We start from the raw sequence: 16,532 nt of genomic DNA on the forward strand, positions 1-16,532 counted from the left end.
TACATAGCTATTTCTAAGGCCTCTAGGTCTTTGTACATTTTATTTATTACTTATAGTTCCCCTTTGTTTATTATATAAATTTATCAGCTGGTGTTTATAATCTGCTTCAAAGTTGTTTAAAAAAGAATTCATTAAAAAATTTTTTTTTAAAAATTCATGACACTGTTGAAGATGGTAAGACAGACTTTATTCAAGGGGGACCATGTAGGGACCACTGTAGTGGGAGAAAGATTGAACTCTATTCCATACACAATGTGGATAAGTAGCAATTTATAATCAAGTAGCAGAGTGGAGAGAAAATTACTAAGAGGAAACATCAGAGGTAAGGGGGAGGATTTTGACTAAACCAATCTAATAAGATTCTTGCTGAAGATAGGCCTGGGTGATAAAGGGCAATAGATGATGTAGAAGCTGATTAGATATGGAGAACAATCATATGTGGAGGTTGGTGGGGTGGGGTGAGGGGATGGTTCCCCCTGAACTGACTTAGCAAGGTTCTTGTTAAAACTGGATTTTATAAGGAAGTGCACAGATGGACCTGGGAGAAGGTTCAGGAGCCTAACTAGAGTTTGATCAAGCAAAGAATCTTTGCCAGTGTCCTAAATAGGCTTTTTTTCTGGATCTTCTTTCTCAGTCACCCTAGTTCTCTTTGTATCTATTTTACAGTCTTACTTTGATCCTTTACTGTTGGGACAGTTCCAGGGATTCTGTTTCAAAGATCTATCACTAGGACTTTGTACTTTTTGTCCCAATATAAGCCTATTTTTCTTAACTATTTTAAGAGGGACTACCTTTCTTGCTATCATTTTTACCATAATTATTCAGTGTTCCTCTAAGTAGCAGACTGAAATGAGATGATTCAGAAACTTGAAACCAAAGGCATGCATAAATTATTTTAAGCAACAAAAGAACCCACATTCTCAGTTCAAGCTTTTTGTAAATTACTTACTTTATTAAATAAAAAATTAAAAATAACTGGCAGTAATACAGTATGACTTTTTCTGAGTGGCAAAAGCATAAATTCATTTTTTAAGTTGTATATAGCTCTGTGCTGGCAAGGATATATTCAAGAATGGATATTCTTAGAAAAGTGTAATGAATACATAGTCATGGGGCTAATAAGTCAAGATTTGAAAATTTTTTTGAAATAATTTGATATAAAATAATATATGCTCATTAGAAAATTTAGAATATTTGAAAGTGTTAGGGTAAATTTTAAAACACTCATAATGCCATCACCATGAGATGTTAACATTTGCTGTTAGACCTTCCATTGCATGGATCCTAGTGTTCATGTCCACACTTTTTTAAAACAAAATTAATATGTTATTTATACAGTGTTTATCTTGTTTTCTCATTCATTAGTGTACCATGAATGTTCTCCCAAATTAATATTCCTAGCAACTTAATTTTTTTAATGACTGTGTGATATTTCATAATGTAGAGTACACTCCCTACTCTTGAACATTTAGGTTGTTTTGAGCACATTTACTTGATTCTGAGTAACCATTGGTTGTGAGATCTGCTGCTAACTCAAAAGCTTTTTGGAAATATTATACTTTAAACATCATATGGAATAGAGACCCATCCTAATATCAGGAACATTTAGAAGCCAAATGTGAGTCTTGGAATAAAGGAAACATAATTTGTTATTACATACATGCTGTGAGGAATGTTTGTAAACTTAAATCTTGAGCTGCATCTCTGATTATTTATTTGGAGTATGTTTATAGAAGGGCCAGGTCATGTACAGACAGCCAGTAAAACAGCTTACAGGGGCTCCTGCGTGGCTCAGTCAGTTAAGCATCCAACTGTTGGTTTTGGCTCAGGTCTTGATCTCTGGGTCCTGAGATCGAGCCCCACAATGGGCTCCTTACTCAGCACAGAGTCTGCTTGAAATTCTCTCTTTGCCTCTGCCCATCCCGCTCGTGCTCTCTCCCACTCCCTTTCTCTAAAGTAAATAAATAAATAAACCTTAAAAAAAAAAAAACAGCTGACAGACAAGATATCAGCCCTTTAAGAGTTTATAGTAGAATTTTGTAGAAAATAGAGGTAAGTGCTTATAATACACTGTGGCTGGTAATAAAATTGAGGAGTTTAAGAGGAATAGACAGTTTAGATTTGGAGGAATCAATGAACACTTTCTGTGTGGCATTGAAGCTGTCTGAAAGATGAATAGAAGTCAGGGGGAAACTTCATGAAGTTTCAGAAAAACTGAAGATCCAAAGGTAAATAAGTGGAGGCCTTACATGTCATGTTTTCTTTTTAAGAATTTTTTCATAAGAAGAGTGAAAAAAGAAACTGTAGAGGGTCGAGAGAGACCAGCATGCTTATAAGCTGAAGGGAAATACTCAGTTGAGGGAGAAAAATTGGAGATACAGAAAAAGATTACTTAGTGCAGCAGGTTGAAGAAGTCAAGAGAGAATTGGTCAGGGAGTTTCTTCTAGGTGACAGAATTGGTTTTGAGCCATAGCTGATATATTTTATACTTTGGGATTAAAAGAAAGATGAAGGGTCTGTGTATACATCATGTCAGTAGAGGGCAGGAAGAAGGAGTCAAGGGTGGGTTATTAGTTGAGGGGAGGCACTTGAGGATAAAACAAAAGGTTTGAAATGGTTTTTGAGGGGAGTGAGAGAGAGTTGAAGGGCAGTAAAGTGATTCATGAGGAGTCATGACAGAAATCAGGAACTAATCCACATATATAGGAGAATAGAGAAGTAAGAGGATGGTATTCACCCAGGATTTGGGGCTCTGTTGGACAGTAAAGTGGGAAGGAGAGGAGGAGATAGTGTGTATTTTTTTAACCTCAGTTTTTAAAAAGTATTGATTGTAGTGATGGTTACATGTCTCAGAATATAATAAAAACAACTAAATTATATACTTTAAATGGGTGAACTATATGGTATTCAGTTGTATTACAATAAACCTTTCTGTATTTAAAGAATTGATTGAAAAATAAGTAGTTTTTTGTCTTGTATGTTTGTTTCGGTTTTGTTTTAACCTGTACCTTCTTGGGTGTGGCTCTTTTCCCAGTCGCTGGGTAAGTCGGAGTGCCACTACACAGCGCAGGAAAGACCGCCTTCGCCAACACTCGGAGCACATCGGATTGGACAACGACCTGCGGGAGGTATGTGGGCTGCCTTCCCAGGATACCTTATTCAGTCCAGCAGTTGCCGCTGTGCGGGTTCTTCCGCGTTCTTTTATAAAATGGCTCAGTTTTATTTTAAAATCGTAATCTTTTTGTACTGACATACAGCAGAAGACACCTCTTTTTTACCCATTTTTGTAATTTTAATACATCTAAAACCAGGCTTTAAAACAAATCTCCCTGTATACCACATCAAGTAAAAGCTAAGTTTAAGAGAAATTTTCGGTCAGTATGTCTCCTCTAGAGAAAAAAATATACAAAAACAGATTTTTTTAAGTTTCAAGCATAATTGAAACTTAGTATAATTAAAGATGTATTTGTGCTTTATCCTTGGCTTGCTGACACCATTTTTTAAAGTGTTTAGAAATTATTTTTGAACTAAGATCCTTATGCTTTATTTGTAGTACTTGAAAATAAAACCATAATTATACATTTGAATAATTTTAAGTATGTTTTGACTATTGTGATCAAAGAAAAATGCAATCAGAAGATCTGTTAACTATTTTCTAAACTGAGGTGTGTAGAAATAAAACAGAAAACATCATCCCAAATATATATTGCTTTTTTGCTGAAATGTTCATACATGTATGATTTTAAACATTTTCTTAAAAACCGAAGCATAATTTGTCTAGTGCTTTTCTTTGTGCTACCATATTTTTTTCTCTCCCCTTTTGCTGTGACTTTTTCATATGCATGCATGTTTTGCTTGTCTCTTTCTCTCTATCCTTTTCTTTTTTGCTTTTCTGTCATTGGCACTTCTCCATCCTGTTAGCCTTCCGGGGAACTTATGGTCTGTCAGAACTCCATGGCATTCTGGGAGTGGGATCAGGGTCCACCTCCTCCTGCACGACTTCCTAAAAAATCCTTCTCTGAGTGCTGCCTGGTATGTTCTTTGCCTGAAAGTGCTTTGCAGGTGTTCCTGAATCTTATCTTTGGTGTTCCTTGAATTATCCACATGCGTGTGTGCACATAGCTGTAGAACGCCTCACATCACCTTGTGGCGTGAACTGTCAGCCTCTCCATTTTGCTCTCTACTTCCTTTTGTGTTTGTTACCTGTTCCTGGTGGTGTGTGCTAACAGGAGTACTTCTATACTGTTGGCAGGTAAAATTGATCACTTGAATTCCTAACTAGTGGTATTTTGAAAGGGGAGGGCGTGTAGAGGGGCCAGAGATGCAGCACATTGTTGTTCTTTCAAAGGAGAAATATATTAAATGGTCAGACTCCCTTTTATTTAACCATTTTGCAGAAATAAATAATTCATTTGAGCAGCTTTTCTTTTCTTTTCTTGCTGGGTTTTATCTCCGTGTTTTGATAAACCCTTCCTGATCTGTTCTTTGGGGGGTTTTTTGTTGTTGTTTTGTTTTGGGGGTTTTTTATTGTTTTTAGTTTGAAATTTATTTCCTTTGTTCGTGGTCTGTATTTTATGTGGTCAGAAAATCAGGTCATCAGTTTAGGATCTTAGTTCTAAGAGAAACCTTTGCGGTCATCTTGTCTAACATGACATGAAGTCCAAGAGACTTGCCCAAAGTCAAATGGACACGCAAAGGCAGAGCTGGGCCTATAGCCCAGGACTGCTGATAGCCAGAATGGTACTCTTCCCAGTACCCGTGTATACCAGATTACACACAACAGCTACTCACCTGAGGGCAAGAGTAACTTAAGACTCCTGGTTTGTTGTTTTTGGCTTTAACAGAAATGAAAAAGAGCATGGTAGAAATCTCAGAAATCTGGGGTCACTTCCTTCTAGTAGTGAAATGGACTTTCTTACAAAAACATTCCCTGTGAAAGGTTTCTCTTCTACATTTTTTACCTTAAAATACACCTTTTCCTCCAGCTGCCCCAAAGAAAATTACATTTTTATCATCACTTGTTTACTGTAAAGGCAAGTGTTCTATTTTTTGCAATATACAGAGGCAACATCACTTCTTAATGTGAGGAAGGGGCTCATATCCTTTGTGTGTATGTGCAAAGAATGTTGCTCATTCCATGGCTTCAGCAGAGCTGCTCTCAGGAGACATGGCCCTGTGGAGTTTGCTGTTGGCTAATAATTATATGTGATCTGCTATGTGCTTAGTAAATATGGCCAGTCAGAGGATAGCCCTATTCTGGCTTGTTTTCATTTATAAAATAGAACCATAAACTTTAACAGTGCTTAAATTACTTATCTAGTTATGGACTTAAATGTCTAATTATTCATATATTTCAGGAAAAAAGAGAAATACCAACACCTGTTCCTAGCCTCTTGCCTGTGTTTCTTACTCTTCTTCTAGCCATTGTGTTTCTTCCTCAGCTAAATTGGATCCTTACCTCTTCTTGAGATCTGAGTCCTAGTAGCTCTCTCTGCGTTTGCACAAGTCCGAAGGTTGAGGAACTAAGTCAGGGGAGAAATAACCCCTTCAACATTTGAAAGTTAACATTTGTTTTTAATATTTGTACCACCTTAAATGTTAGGAAATGTAAGTGTTACAATTCTCAAATAGGATCTCTGCCTCATATCTCAGCTTGGTTTTTCTGAAACTTTTCATTCCTTGCTTTTTATTTATTCAAAAACTAACTTTCAGGATGTTTTGATAGACCTTATGTAATAAGGTAATAAACGTAATTTCCCCAGGATGATAGTTGTCTTTCATTCTCATCTCAATTTTCCCTGTTTATTGGACCCTCTAAAAGAGATTTAAGCAGAAAGATGTATACACAAATATTATGGAAACTAAATTCTTAAAGCTTTCCTTTTTTAAAAATCTGTCCTTAAAATGATTGCATTGGAAGTCAAGCAGAGAGAGTCAAGTATCATATGGTTTCACTTATTTGTGGAGCATAACAAATAACATGGAGGACATGGGGAGATGGAGAGAGGAAGGGAGTTGAGGGAAATTGGAAGGGGAGATGAACCATGAGAGACTATGGACTCTGAAAAACAACCTGAGGGTCTTTGAAGGGGTGGGAGGTGGGAGGTTGGGGAACCAGGTGGTGGGTAATAGGGAGGGCACGTATTGCATGGAGCACTGGGTGTGGTGCAAAAACAATGAATACTGTTACGTTGAAAATAAATTTTTAAAAAATTATATATATATATATCCCCCTATATTTATTACAGCTTATTTACAATAGCCAGATTATGGAAGCAATCCAAGTGTACATTCATAGATGGATGGATAAAGAAGATGTGATATAGGGGCACCTGGGGTGGCTCAGTAGGTTGGAGCCTCTGCCTTCAATTCAGCTCAGGTCATGATCCCAGGGTCCTGGGATCGAGCCCCACATCGGGTTCTCTGCTCAGCAGGGAGCCTGCTCAGAGAGCCTGCTTCCCCCTCTCTCTCTGCCTGCCTCTCTGCCTACTTGTGTTCTCTGTCAAATAAGTAAATAAAATCTTAAAAAAAAAAAAAATGATTGCATTGGAAAGGAAACAGATTATTTTGTTTATGTAGTAGCAGGTAAACTGATCAGTTGAATCCCTAATCAGTGGGATTTTTTAGAAATTTATACAAGATTTAGGAGATTATTTTTCTTCCAAAGAGGAAATATTGTAAATGCACAAACTCCCTTTTATTTAAAGAATGTAAAGGATTTTACACATCTTCCCTTGTAATATCAAATTCTTCCCTTAAGATAGTAAAGATAGATTTCACATATGTGCCTGTGGGAGGATGTGCTGGCTCACAATCTCTCTCTCCCCTCAACAAACTGCTAGTTTTACTATATAACTTAGAGTAGTTATTCTTTAACTATGGCCCTAAGACACCTGGGCTTCTTGGAAATTCTGCCCTGTGGTCCTGATGCAAACATAAAGCATCTGGATGAGCTTTGCGGGTAGCACAGAAAGAAGAAATATAACAAGTGTCCTATGGTAATCACCTGTAGTGATTTTTTTTTTCCTGGACATTCACTTACTAAAGCTCAGGAGCAGTGCACTGGGTTTCTGAGTTTCTGGGTTTCTCTCTGAGCCATCACTATCTCTGAAAGTAATATAATGTCCCCACTTTCTCTCAATTGTGGAACAAGGCAAGGGAGGGAATGTAGCAAACATGTTCAGAGTGAGTTCACAGTCTTTCTTGTGAGGTAGGGGGGCGTGTTTTATGCCCGTTTTACAAAGAAACAAATATGCCTGAGTTTATAAAATTAGTTGCAGCCAGATTCTAGAGCTCCTGATTTTACTGTTGTGACTTGACTAGAGCAGAGGGTTGGTTCAGAGAGTGTTGTCTAAGAGGCTAGAAGTATGCTAAGTCTCTTTATCTGTGGGGAGAGGAGGAAATCACTGATCTGAGAATCGCTGGGTTCTTGAAGAAACTTTGGAATCCAGAAACCTAAATTTTTTTCATCCCTATTATGATCCTGACTAATCACAGCCTTGGGTACTCCCAATAAAATTATTAAACTAGGTGAGCTCTATCTTGTTATGAATGTTTTAACCTGACACGATTTCTGTTGCCCTCATTTTCACAGGAGTTAACAATGGCGGGGGTGGGGCGGGGGCGTGCTGCGGGGAGGGGGGGCGCGTACGAATGTCCTCTGCCTGTTGGTGGCGCTAAAACTTGAATTGCTATTGCATGAGTACATTTACAGCCTTTTCTGCATTTTGTTTTTCCTCACTTTTTTGTGTAATGTTAAGAAAGAAGACTATCTGATATTTATGTATTAAAAATGCTCTTTAATTTTTAGAAGTATATGCAAGAGGCACGAAGTTTAGGAAAAAACCTGAGGCAACCCAAATTGTCAGACCTCTCTCCTGCAGTGATTGCACAAACCAACTGCAAATTTGTAGAAGGCTTATTAAAAGAATGTAGAATGAAGGTACGTATTATTCACTGATGTGATACAGTATGCACTCAACTTCCACTTGGGCTGGTAGATTTCCTAGGAGAAAACTTTTACTGGGGCATAAAGCTAACGTGCTCTTTACTGAGCTCATGAACTTTCATACGTTCACTGCTGCCCACAGAATCAGTGACCTGGGAGCCCTGCACAGTTTTTCCTCAACGTTTTCAGCCATTGAGCCATGAGCAGAGACAAGCTAAAAGAGGAAAAGAGGAAGGAAATAGAGGCCCAGTTCACTGCCTTCCTCTAAAACATAAACAGATATTAAGCCAGTCAAAAGTTGTAGGGCACTGGCTGGCTGAGTTGGTAGAGCATGAAACTCTTTGGGGTTTTTTTGTTTGTTCGTTTTGTTTTGTTATTTAGAGAGAGAGAGAGTGAGGGGAGGGGCAGAGGGGAAGAATCTTCCAGCAGCCTTCTCACTGAGTGCAGAGCCCAGTGCGGGACTCAATTTCATGACCCTGAGATCGTGACCTAAACTGAAATCAAGAGTTGATACTTAACTGACTGAGCCACCCAGGCACCTGGCACATACAACTCTTAATCTCAGGGTCATGTACTTGAGCCCCATGTTGGATGTGGAGCCTACTTTAAAAAGTGTACAGGACTGTGATCCTTTTATATGAAAGGCAACACATTTTTTTGTATAGAACCTTGTCCATGCCCATACATGTATGTATACCCATAAGGAAAAAGACCTTAGCTGTGCTGTAGGTTTGTGTATATTACACACTAGTCTCTTCTTAGATACCATGTTTATCAAAGATAGTAATACAGATTGACAAAATTCAGACATCATTTTAGCCAGTAATTTTGTTCTTTTATTTGACAGTCATTTCTTGAGTACCTTCTGTGTATTCAATAAATGCACTATTTTCAGCATCAGCATACAGTATAGAGTCAGAGAGACAAGGTCCCCCACCTAAAGGAACTAGATTTTCTCTCACTTTACATTTTATAAGTGCAGCTGAGACTGCTGTAATTTACTTACTTGAAACTGATTTCCATTTCCCTTCCATTTTCTGGTGTATACCCATGAGCAGAGACAAGCTAAAAGAGGAAAAGAGGAAGGAAATAGAGGCCCAGTTCACTCACAATTTAGGGAGTTCTGAAAAAATTTAGAGCTACCTGTTTGTGTTGTGGTTTTTGCCTAAGTGCAATCAAAACTAACTGCAGATATCTTCTCTATGCCTAGATACAGGGGCAGTGGAGGGTTAGTTGTAGCAGGGTGGGATTCAGATTCTCAGTACATTTTCTGGGTATGGTGTAATTCCCCAGTGTTACTCAAGTTAGTAAACTGAAAATTGTCAATCATAAGTGTTTACATGGGGATACTTTAAAATAGTGTTGTGGGGAGGCAAAATACGAATAGGTAGGTAGGTAGGTAGATAAAATAGTATCATAATCTCCCCCTAGTGACCCCCTGTTTATCTGACAAAATACTAAAAGTACATGTGATATTACTGCAGTTAGTTGACCACAGAGATTAAAATGCTTTTCCAAAAGTGATTAAAAGTCTACAATTAGAAGTATATGAAGGGAGGCGCCTGGCTGCTCAGTTGGTAGAGTGTGTGATATTTGATCTTGGGGTTGTGGGTTCAAGCCCCACGTTAGGTATAGAGATTACTTAAAAATAACATCTTCTTTAAAAAAAAGCATAATGGAGGGAAGCCTCTGATCTAGTGGTTGAATTGTTGGTCTTTGGCTTCATTGCGGGGATAACACTTGTGACCACACATAATGCTTTCAGACAAAGCGCATGTTGGTGGAGAAAATGGGACATGAAGCAGTGGAACTGGGCCATGGAGAAGCAAACATAACCGGCTTGGAAGAGAACACCTTGATCGCCAGCCTCTGTGACCTACTGGAAAGGATATGGAGCCACGGCTTGCAGATCAAGCAGGTAATAGTCTCAGGAGGCCCTGGTGATGTGGCTGGTTAGGGACCCTGTCAAGAAGTGTAAGGAGGGGCACCTGGGTGGTTCAATTGGTTGAGCTTCTGACTTTTCAGCTCAGGTCATGATGTCAGGGTCATGAGATCAAGCCATGTGTTGGACTCCATGCTCAGTATGGGGTCTGCTTGAGTTTCTCTCTCCCTCTCCTGCCTCTCTATCCCATCTGTCTATCTGTCTCTCTCAAATAAATAAATAAATAAATCTTTAAAAGAAAGAAACAAAGAAAGAAATGAACAAGGAGAAAAAGAAATAAAAATTAAAGGATATGCTCCTTTATCACACGATGACTAGAAATGCACCATAGGCTTTTTAATTCCAGAAAAAGAAAATAAAACCCATGATTAAGAGGTGGTTTGGGGCTCTTTCCTGGTAAAGGAAAGGATAAAACAGCACATTTCCTGCAGAGAGTATATCCCGTTGAGTCCATTAAGTGTCTGCTTTTGTCGCGGTCCACAAAAAAAATCTGTTAGCCAAAATTAACAGTTCTTTACCATTTTAAGTTATGTAGTTATTCAGGGTGGAAAAAAATCAAATGGTTTCTTTGCTTTTGTCCCTCTTATGTCCTGTTCTGATTTTTTTTTTTTTCTCTTGTGGACATGTTCCTTCTTCCTCCCCTTTTTTCTTTCTTCTCTGGCTCCAGTTTTCTCCCCTCACTGCCATTCCATACATCCAAGCATATTTTGCCTATAGATGTACCCATCTATAGCATTTTGTGCTGCTAGAGCCTTTTAATTCTGTGGTTATTAATGTGGCCAGTGTAGACAGTCCTAATTATATACAACTAAGTAACAGCCCAACTGAAGTCAGAAATCTCCATGCCTGTACTTCTGGCCTTTTGTTCTGCTGCCCTTCCCCAGGCTATTGCTCTTCTTTTCGGTGAGGCAAAGGATGACTCATTTCACACGGAGTGAGTTGCTCAGAATATTACACAGCTAAGAATAGATGATCTCCAAACTTCAGAATGACCATTTTGATGTGAATGGTTTTGATGAGAAATTATTTTTTGATTATTGCTTATAAAATGAAAAACTTTTTATACCTTGTAATTTCAGGGGAAGTCAGCTTTGTGGTCACATTTAATTCAGTTTCAGGACAGAGAAGAGAAGCAAGAGCACCTTGCAGAATCTCCAGGTGAGAGTTTGTTAGATTATTTCTACAGAACTGCCAGCATTAGACCACGTTCCATGTATTTTTCTTTATATAAAATAACCATCTATTTCACAAAAAGTAGTAATGGTGGAAAGCTAGTAGATAAAAAATGTTTTATACTGAATCAGTAATTTGGGAACCCTTTCTAAAATTGTGGATAATTTTAGACATTCAGAAATGTAAAAAAAAAATAATAATACTTAAAAGCCAACCACCAGCTTAAGAAAGCATTGCAAATATGATTGAAGCATACCCTATTTCCATTCCCCTCATTGCAGTACTACCCTAAATGTGATGTTGATTGTTGGAAACCTAGTTTTTAAAGGTATTTACTGAGACATCTAGGAATATGAACTTGATACTGCATTAACCTGAAGTTCCGCTAAACAGAATGTCAAGGTTCTGATGTCCCAAGATATAACTATACTTGTAAAAGTTGAAATCAAGTTTAAAAGCACTCTGTAGTAACCATCTCCTTTGCCCCTTTTTATGTTGAAAAAAATAAACATGCATTGGTGTATGCCCTGAAACTATCTCTAACACTTAGCTGTGTTCATAGAAAATTTAGCTCTTCAAATCATAAGACCATAACCCAGATAGCTTACCCTAATTAGAAAAAATAAATGTCTAGGAAGTAGTAGCCATTTGTAGGGATGAAACATAGGAAAACCAAGCTCACTTAAGTAAGACAGGGAGATGGAAGTATTTGGCTCTTTCACCAAAGATGGCATGCAGAATGTCCAGCTGTTAAGTTGAGCAGCTGCCAGGCAACACCAGTAGCTTCGTGGCTCTGGCTGGTCAAATGTTGGGTGGTTGAGGTGGTTACCAGAGACTCAGCTGTTTGCAGTGCCCTTTTATTAGTCAGTAGGGGGATCAGCAAAACTCTGAAGTCAAGGCTAAGAAGTATCAAACATGTCAAAACCTCATGCCGTCACTTATTTGTGCTGCACCATCAAGTGTTGATGAAGGGCTAGTGAGAATACAGTGAACACACAAAGTATGAACAACAGGCTGAATATTTTACTCATCCTAAGTAGGATTAATGTAAGCCATGTAGCTTTTGAAATCAAATTTACTGTCTGTTAGGAAGAGTGGATTTTATTATAAATATTGCCCTAAACACTTCTGATGATTCAGCCCACAAAGTTAGGATTTTTAAAATATGACAGTATGAAATATAAAAACATTAGCTTAAAAATAAAATTCTTCATTATTGAGAAGCAGTGTGTCTAATTATATAGAAATTAGCAGTTTATTGATTTTTCTGCTTTTAAATCTGGGTGTTTTTTTTTTTTTTTCCAAAAAATACTTCTGTTTACTAACTGTTAAGCATCCTAATTAATGGTAATAAACAGTCTGTATTTTCATATCAAGGAGAAATCCTCTGTGTGCTTAGAAATTCACAGTAGGTTTGAACACTGCTGTTACTATCATTGAGCCAGGATGAGATTTGGGGATAGATCATTACTCTTCCTTCCGAAGCAACACAAAACAGGAGTCAGAGATATTTTAAGGGTTGTGGAAGAAAGGAAAAATTCTGTCTTAACAAGAAGACCATAGCGGATAGATTACCTTAATTTCTTTTAATGGACTTTATTTTTTAGAGCAGTTTTAGGATAGTGGCAAGATTGAGCAGACAGTACAGAGATTTCCCATATACTTCCCCATATATGCATAGCCCCCCTCATATCAAAGTGGTGTACCAAAGTGGTACGTTTCTTATAGTTGATGAACATTGACACATCACCCAGAGCCCATAGTTTACATTAGGGTTCACTCTTGGTATTGTACCTTCTGTGGATTTAAACAAATGTATACTGGTGTGGATTCACCATTATCGTATCAGTGTAGTTTTGCCGCCCTAATAATACTCTCTGTGCTCCACTTATTTATCCATGTCTTTCCCCTAATCGTAATCGTTGGCAGCCCCTGGCCTTTTTACTGTCTCCATAGTTTTGCTATTTCCAGAATGTCGTATAGTTAAGAATCATGTAGTATGTAGCCTTTTCAGATTGGCTTATTTCACTTAGTAACACAGATTTAAATTTCCTCCATGTCTTTCAGACTGTCTTAATTTTGACCCAGTCAAATTTTGACCAAGTCACTGCATCTAGAAGTTCGCAGTCCTATTGCAGAGACAGGATCTCAGAATGCAGTTGATCCTAGAATGAAGACTGTTCTTGACATATTACCCAGAAGTGTCTGCCTTAAAAGTCAAATTCACAGATCCTGAGAGATGGAACTTCTCTATCTTCTTGAGGGGCATAATTCAAACCATAATATGACTACTCTTGCCTACCTCCCATGTCATCCTCCCAACTTTCTGGTTAGCAGATTATTCACAAATCTCTTTCTCCAGCCCTAGTTCCTACACATCCATTTGTGATGTCCAGTGGGATGTCAAACTCACCAAATTTGAAGACAAACTAATTATCTCAGTACCTCTCCCTCCGTCCCTCTTAGGCTTTCTTCTTTCTCTCCACATTATTTAATGGCATCAATACTCTTCTCTCAATCAAGCTTCGAAGCTAGAAAGTCATTTGTAATATAACAGAAAGCCCAGTGGGCATGACATCAGAACACTCTGTCCCTTTTGATGAACGTGTACAACTGGGCGGGTTTCTTGACCTCTTTGAGGCTTGGTTTCTTCATTTGCAACATTAAGATGAACAGATCCAAAGGAAAGTAATGATTCAATGAGATAATTTTTATTAAATCATTTTATTCATATTTAATTGTTTTTGACTCTTGAGTCTTGCTCACTTTCTACATCAAGTCATTAAGTTCTGGGTTTTTTTTCCACTGCATATTTCTCCTCTTTGTTCTCCCTGGCTGCCATGGTCTTAGTTCATCCATAAGCTGGCCCATGAAATAACTTCTAGCTCATCTCCCTTATTTCTCTAGTTAACTAATTTCTTTAGTTAACTAACTAAAAAAGCACTCAGGAGCATAGCATTCTTTAAAGGATCCTTCCTGCCATCCTAGGAGTACTGCAGATTTCTAATTTGTCATTTAAGGCTCTGCCATCTGGCCCTGAATAATCTTATCTTCCTCCATGAGTGTTTGTTGAGCACTTATGTAGTGTGTGGTCTCCACCAGGCCCTGTAGGTATTCCTCCCCACCCCCCGGTAGGTATTCTAAGAAAAGGATATGACTGAGCCTCAAGAGACATACAGTTTAATAGTAACAGAAAGGGGGGCGCCTGGGTGGCTCAGTGGGTTAAGTCGCAGCCTTCAGCTCAAGTCATGATCTCAGGGTCCTGGGATTGAGTCCCACATCGGGCTCTCTGCTCAGCAGGGAGCCTGCTTCCCTTCCTCTCTCTGCCTGCCTCTCTGCCTACTTGTGATCTCTCTCTGTCAAATAAATAAATAAAATCTTTAAAAAAAAATAGTAACAGAAAGGTTAAATTATGCTAAGGTTATATTATGTGTTCAGTTTCACAGGTCCTATTAGAGGGAACAACATCTAACAGTGTACCTTGGGAAGGGAGAATATTTAGGAAAGATTGCACAAAGAGGCAAAACTAAAGCTAAGTTTCATTTTATATTGTTTATTGACAACTAACTTGGAGCCAGGCAGTATTCTTAAGTGCTTTGCATCTATTTGAATAAGGTAGGTATTGCTACTGACCCCAACTTGCAGATGAGAAAACAGACCCTGGAGAGGTTAAATTACTCACCCAAAGTTGTTGAGCTCTTAAGTTCTCTGTAGGGTTTGAGAAAGCCATGTTCTTAACTATTAAGCTAAAGTGCTCTTAATCTAAAATGGCTAAATAGGCTGTAAACAAGGAGAGAGATACAAAAGTGTTAAAGGGTGAGCTACAGACTTCAACCAATCGCATGGAGACATTAAAAGTATATTATCTGGGGGCGCCTAGGTGGCTCAGGTGGTTAAGGGGCTGCCTTCAGCTCAGACCTGGGATCAAGTTACCCATCATAGGACTCCTTGCTCAGCAGGGAGCCTGCTTCTCCCTCTGTCTGCCTGCCTCTCTGGCAAGTAAATAAATAAAATCTTTTAAAAAAGGTTTTTAAAGAAGTACATCATATGTTTAAGAAACATTGATCAGCAAAGAGTGGAGAAAATAGGGCTCCAAAATAGAATGCCCGGAAGATGTTTGGGCCTGTGAGTGCTCTTACTATGGGTGCTGCTGCTCTTTAAATGACAGGCCCCTCTTTTATTAAGCCTCTTGCCTGCTCTCTGCTTCCAGAGGCATGATTGCTTCTTGTTGTCATGTCTCCCTCTAGCCACATTGCTGATTATGGTTTCAGTTTCTTTCACCTGCGCCATGATTTTTTTTTTTTTTTCCTCTTTTCCACCTATTTCTTACCACTGGTGTGGCCCTCTTTCATGCTCTCTAGTCATCTGGAGTGTGGGAGCGTTCTCTACTATTTCACTTTCTCCTCAGAAAGAGAGGTGTGCTTTCATTAACAACACACTTCAATAGTGAAAGTCTCAGACAGGAAGACTAACATAGCACATTCCCCACAAGCCACTGGAACAGTTTCCTTGGTGTCTGTTACCTCCTGGGTATCAAGATAATCAAGATAAAGCCGTGTTTTTGGTGACCCATTGAAAACACCATCCAAAACTGCCATGACAAATAGCCTATTTATCACCACCACCACACCACCTGGTGTGGAAGGCCCTCAAAAAAGAACTGCCTTGGGTGCCTGGGTGGCTCAGATGGTTAAGCGTCTGCCTCTGGCTCAGGTCATGATCCCGGAGTTCCCAGATCACATCCCGCGTTGGGCTCCCTGTTCGACGGGGAGCCTGCTTCTCCTTCTCCCTCTGTTGCTCCCCCTGCTTGTGCTCTCTCTCTCAAATGAATGGATAAAATCTTTAAAAAATTTAAAAAAAAAAAAGAACTGCCTTTAGGTTGGCCTGGCCACAGTCTTTTTGTCCTGGCAGCCCTATCAGTGCTCATTCATACCTGCTAAGTATCAGCCCAGCCACTTTTACCAGGTGCCAAACCACAGGAAACATATAGATCCTAAGACCCCAGAATGTTCAGTGCCAGCTTCACATACCTGTGTGTTTCCGCACTGGACCATAGCCTCTCCAAAGTTGAATGGATCTAAAAACTGAGAAAATGTATGTTTACCATACATTAAAGCCCATAGCTTAAATTCTAATGTTATCAGTGTATTTGCAAAATGTGATGTTGCAACTTCCTTTTCCTTCACAGATAGGAAAATGGAGATAAAGGGCACAGGACTCCACAGCGTCCCATTTAAAGTGAGATGGAGTACTCCCAACTGCAATACATTAGCCAACAAATGATTGCTTAGCTATGGCTGTATAAGGGAACAATCTTTCCTTCTTTTATAAATGTTAACCATTCAAGCTCCAAAGAGAATGACTCACAGACGTTATACTTCTAAATGTCCATTTAGATTACTCACTTTGCATGATACACTGTACTTTGGATTCTGAACTTTGAAGCAGAAACTTACCAGACCAAAGAGT

At 38.8% G+C, this 16,532-nt stretch overlaps 1 protein-coding gene across 7 annotated transcripts in view; it reads left to right on the forward strand.

Annotated features, from left to right (window-relative positions):
* The window catches only part of DENND5B (DENN domain containing 5B), a 216,369-nt gene that overhangs the window by 158,679 nt on the left and 41,158 nt on the right, over positions 1-16,532 (forward strand). For 6 of the 7 annotated variants that reach the window (XR_006819523.1, XR_006819522.1, XR_006819524.1 and 3 more), the window contains 4 exons: positions 3,035-3,128; positions 7,811-7,942; positions 9,714-9,866; positions 10,970-11,048. Coding sequence is in view for 2 of the 7 variants with exons in the window: in XM_046010883.1 (XP_045866839.1) it covers positions 3,035-3,128; positions 7,811-7,942; positions 9,714-9,866; positions 10,970-11,048 (458 nt within the window). In the remaining 5 variants the exon portion in view is untranslated. Of the gene's footprint in view, positions 1-3,034; positions 3,129-7,810; positions 7,943-9,713; positions 9,867-10,969; positions 11,049-16,532 lie in introns of those variants that run through there. The other variant, XR_006819526.1, reaches the window with a different exon arrangement.

This window comes from Meles meles, chromosome 7 (genome assembly GCF_922984935.1).
Source record: "Meles meles chromosome 7, mMelMel3.1 paternal haplotype, whole genome shotgun sequence".
NCBI lineage: Eukaryota > Metazoa > Chordata > Mammalia > Carnivora > Mustelidae > Meles > Meles meles.